General features: G+C 41.3%; 1 protein-coding gene across 1 annotated transcript in view; it reads left to right on the top strand.

The window, feature by feature from the left end:
- The window catches only part of LOC125031003 (transient receptor potential cation channel subfamily A member 1-like), a 29,978-nt gene that overhangs the window by 18,350 nt on the left and 6,628 nt on the right, over window positions 1-5,000 (top strand). Inside the window, exons 12-17 of the mRNA XM_047621426.1 lie at window positions 1-7; window positions 282-448; window positions 1,234-1,403; window positions 2,052-2,196; window positions 3,456-3,563; window positions 4,579-4,830. The exon at window positions 1-7 is cut by the window's left edge and continues 106 nt beyond it. Coding sequence (XP_047477382.1) covers window positions 1-7; window positions 282-448; window positions 1,234-1,403; window positions 2,052-2,196; window positions 3,456-3,563; window positions 4,579-4,830 — 849 coding nt within the window. The remainder of the gene's footprint in view (window positions 8-281; window positions 449-1,233; window positions 1,404-2,051; window positions 2,197-3,455; window positions 3,564-4,578; window positions 4,831-5,000) is intronic.

Here is a 5,000-nt window from a genome sequence, read left to right as displayed (position 1 = left end):
GAAGAAGGTTCGGTTTCCCTTCGTTGTCACAATTGAAGGTGGATCAGTTTTAGAGGACAAGAGATGTTGGATGTTCATAATGATGTCTTAAATAGGAAACGCTTTGGAATTCAAAATACCTTCAGTTAATGTTTTTTCGTATTAATTTCGGTGTGTCTGAGTGTACGAGTCTCTCTCATTCATTCCCTCCCCGCCTTCCTCTTCCCTTTCCACCATTCCTCCCTCTCTCCCTCCCTCCCTCCCTCCCTCCCTCCGCTTTCACATCCACCCTCCCTCTCCAGGTCACACCCGCGTCGTGCAGTTGCTGCTGAGCAAGGGCGCCCTGCTACACCGCGACCACCACGGCAGGACGCCCCTGCACTTGGCTGCCCTCGGGGGACACAGAGACACCATCCGCGCCATCCTCACCATCCACAGCCACACGCTCGACCAGACGGATAAGGAAGGGGTGCGCTGGAGAACGGCTTTATGTCCTAGTTTTTACGTTGTTTTCTTATCATTATTACCATTCTATCATACATTAGTATGTTATTGTTGTTATTGTTATTAATATTATCATCATTGTTATAATCATCATTATCATTATTATTATCAATATCATAATCATCATCATCATTGATGTTATTATTATCCTTAAAATTATTATTGTTATTATTTCTTTTCTTTTCTTCTTATTATTATCATCATAATCTTCATCTTCATCATCGTCGTCATCGTCATCGTCATCATCATCATCATCATCATCATCATCATCATCATCATCATCATCATCATCATCATCATCATCATCATCATCATCATCATCATCATCATTATCATCATTATTATCATCATCATCATCATCATTATCATCATCATCAGCAGCAGCAGCAGCATCATCATCTTCATCATTCATCATCATCATCAGCAGCAGCAGCATCATCATCTTCATCATCGTCATCTTCATCATGATCTTCATCATCATCTTTATCGTTATCTTCACCATCGTCATCATCATCTTCATCTTCATCATTTTCATCATAATCATATTTTCCATCCATCCAGAACTGATAAAAAACATCAACGTCTAAGCCAATTTGAGTCGCAGATGTTATTCATTCATTCATTTCTTCATTAATTTATTTATTATTTTTATTTATTATTCATTAATTCAATTACTCATTCATGTATTTATTTGTTTATTTACTTATTCATTTATTCATTAATCTATCTATCTAACTATTTCCTTTACAGAACACCGCCCTCCACGTGGCCGTGCGGGCCAACAAGCCGGAGACGGTCAGTCAGCTGATGAGCCTCAATTGCAAATTTCTCGAGAACATTTCCTCTTGCAAGCCGATTGACATTGCAATTCAATACAAACTCTCTGAGTCTGCTTTGGCTCTTGTTACTCACGATAGAGGGTGAGGACAAAAAGAGGTGTGGGTGGATGTTGTCGATAGTGGATGGAGATAGTAGGTGGATACGTGGATGTAGACGGCACATGGATAGATGTTGAAAGTTGATGGATTGATAGATGTAGAGAGTGAGTGGTTAGAGAGATGTAAAACGTGGATGGGTAGATAGATGTAAATAGTAGATACATGTATAGATACTCGTAGTAGATGGATAGATAGATGTAGATAGAGATTTAGTTAGAATTTCCATAGATTTTAGATAGATGTAGATAGACCTTTCGATAGAATGCAAATCGGTATTGTGTTCGGATTAAACATATAATGGTTTGTTAAATAGATTAACTTTTTTGTCGTATGAACTGGGTAATTTATATTTAAAGTAAGAAATATGTAAATACTGACATTTTCTACAGTTCATGAGTATCACATGAGAACTTTTTTCTTGTTATATAAACTCCTCTTTTTTTTTTTGCATACTGAATATCAGATGCGAACTTTTATCTCGTAGTAGGTAAATATTAATATCTTTATCATTGAATACTGAATACGAAACTTAGATTTATATTTTCGATTTTTAATTATTTTTTAACTTTGCGTTTTTTAATTTCTTTTACCTTTTCGATTTTCTTACTCTTCTTTTCCTTCCCTGGTCAGCCCCACCGAAGTGCTAGGAACGTCCAGCAAGATTCACGGCTGCATTTGCATGGCCCTCATCCGGACGCTACCGAAGGTGTTCGAGTCGGTTCTGTACCAAGCCATAGTCAAGGCGGACGTCAAGGAGCAGGCAAAGGATTTCTATGTGAGTACCTCCTCCTCGACCTCCTCCTCCTTCTTCTTCTTCTTCTTCTTTTTCTTCTTCTTCTTCTTCTTCTTCTTCTTCTTTTCCCCGTTATTCTTCGTCTCCTTCTTCTTATTATTATTATTATTATTATTATTATTATTATTTTTATTTTCCTTCTTCTTCTTCTCCTTCTCCTTCTTCTTCTTCTTCTTCTTCTTCTTCTTCTTCTTCTTTTCCTTCTTCTTCTTCTTCTTCCTCTTCTTCTCCTTCTTCTTTTTCTACTTCTTCTCCTCCTCCTCCTTCTTCTTCTTTTCCTTCTTCCTCTACTTCTAAAGAAGTTACGTAACCAATAAATTAGATTTATTGCTTCACCCTATTCAAATAAGTTGAAGATTGTAATATTATTGCAAGAAAGATATAATTGAAACTATTGTTATTAACCGTTTTTTTTTCCATTTTCTTTCGTTTTCATTCTTTTTTATCCCACTTTGTGTCTCTCTTCTCTTCTCCCTCCATCTCCCTTTCCTCCTCCTCCGTTCTCTTCCTCCTCTTCCTCCTTCATTCCTCCTTTCTTCCCCCTCTCCTCCTCCTTCGTTCCTCCTCCCTCCCTCCTCCTCCCTCTTCCTCCTCCTTCCTTCCTCTCCCCTCTCCCCTTCTTCCTCCTCCTCCTCTACCTCCATCTTCCTCCCTCCTTCCCCCCTCTCCTCTCTTCCTCCCTCTCTCCCTCCCTCCCTCCCTCCCTCCCTCCCTCCCCCTCCTCTTCCCTCCTTATTCCTCCCCCTCTCCTCCTCCTCCTTCCCCCCAATCCTCCTCATTCCTCCCCTCTCCTTCCTCCTCCCTCCCTCCCTACCTCCTTCCTCTCTTACTCCCTCTCCTCCCTTCCTCCCTCCCTCCCCCCCTCTTCCTCCCTCCTTATTCCTCCCCCTCTCCTCCTCCTCCTTCCCCCCCACTCCTCCTTATTCCTCCTCCCTCCCTACCGCCTTCCTCCCCCTCTCCTTCCTCCTCCCTCCCTCCCTCCTCCTCCCTCCCTCCTCCCTCCTTCCCTCCCTCCCTCCCCCCTCCTCCCTCCCTCCCTCCCTCCTCCTTCCTCCTTCCTCCCTCCCTACCTACCTACCTCCTTCCTCCCCCTCTCCTTCCTCCTCCCTCCCTCCCTCCCTCCCTCCCTCCCTCCCTCCCTCCTCCTCCTCCTCCTCCCTCCCTACCTCCCTACCTCCTTCTTCCCCTCTCCTACCTCCTCCCTCCCTCCCTACCTCCCTCCCTCCTCCTTCCCCCAACAGATCAAGTACAACTTCTACCCTCTGCAACTGACCCCGGAGCAACTCGACGCCGAAAAGATCAAGCAGAAGAATCCGAAGTTTCGTCCCGAGCCTTTGTACGCCTGCAACGTGAGTCGGTCCTCGGTCGCGCGTCTTGGCTGCTGGGCCCGGGGCTTTTGGGGTTCTTGTTATTGTTGTCGTTGTTTTGTTATTGTTATTGCTGTTGTTATTATTATTATTACTGTTATTATTATTATTAGTAGTAGTAGTGGTAGTAGTATCGTTGTTGTTTTGTTATTGTTATGATTATTGTTATCATTATTATTATTATTTTCATTATTATTATTATTATTATTGTTATTATTATTATTATTATTAACATTATTAACATAATCATTATTGTTATTATTATTATCATTATTATTATTATTGTTGTTGTTGTTATTATTATCATTTGCGTCGTTAATATTACTATTATTGCTGCTATTATTATAATTATTAACATTTGTGTTATTATTATTATTATCATTATTTTTATTATTATTGTTAATATCATTTCAGTATGTCATTTATCGGTTTTGCTTCTTCATTGCTTGACTTGCTTTTATTATTATTATCATCATCACCATCATCATCATCATCATCATCATCATCATCATCATCATCATCATCATCATCATCATCATCATCATCATCATCATCATCATCATCATCATCATTAGATTTTCTCATTAGATTATCTGCTTGTTGAAGTGTGCTCATTAGATTGTTTGCTTGTTGGATAGGGTGCTCATTAGATTGATTAGCTGTTGAGTGACTTGCTTGTTTTGATTGCTTGATCGATTGCGTGTCGGGTTGCTTGCTCGTTGGTTTGATTGCATGTTTGAAAGGTTGATTCGTAGTGGGAAGGCTTGCATGTCGGCTTCCCAGCTTGATTTTCTTACGTGTTAGATGGCTTGCTTTTAGAATGGCTTGTTGTTCATTTGTTTGTTTTTCTATTGCTTGCTTGTCCGATTCATAGCTAGTGTCAGGACCATTAAAGGCAATGTTTTATTACATAACATTCTTTATAAAATCCCTGTTTAATCCACTGATTTCCGCTCAAGCGAAACTACCCACTTCCCTCCACTTCTCCCGCCAACAGGCGATGGTGGAGTCCGGTCGGGTGGAGCTCCTGATGCATCCGCTGACCCAGAAGTTCCTCGAGATGAAGTGGCAGGCGTATGGCAAGTACATCCACCTGTCAAACCTCTTCGTGTACCTGGTGTTCCTGGCGCTGGTGACGATCTTCGCCGTCGGGGTCCTCGGCCATCAGAGCTTTGTCATGTCGAATATCACGAGGGTCGCGGTGGACAATACGTCCGATTTCATGACGTCGGGACAGTTTCAGTTGCATGTGAGTTGGGGGGGGGGGGGGGGGGCTTGATAGATTTTGCTGTGTGCTGAATTTTCGTTATTTGTGATAGAGGCCTAGGTATTTATCTATTTATTTATTTTTTTGTAATGAATTTCATGCGTGAGTATATTATGATCATAACCGAATGAAGGCATAGGTTTCATATTGAA

This window comes from Penaeus chinensis, chromosome 2 (assembly GCF_019202785.1).
Source record: "Penaeus chinensis breed Huanghai No. 1 chromosome 2, ASM1920278v2, whole genome shotgun sequence".
Taxonomy (NCBI): domain Eukaryota; kingdom Metazoa; phylum Arthropoda; class Malacostraca; order Decapoda; family Penaeidae; genus Penaeus; species Penaeus chinensis.
This window is presented reverse-complemented; position numbering and strand designations above follow the sequence as displayed.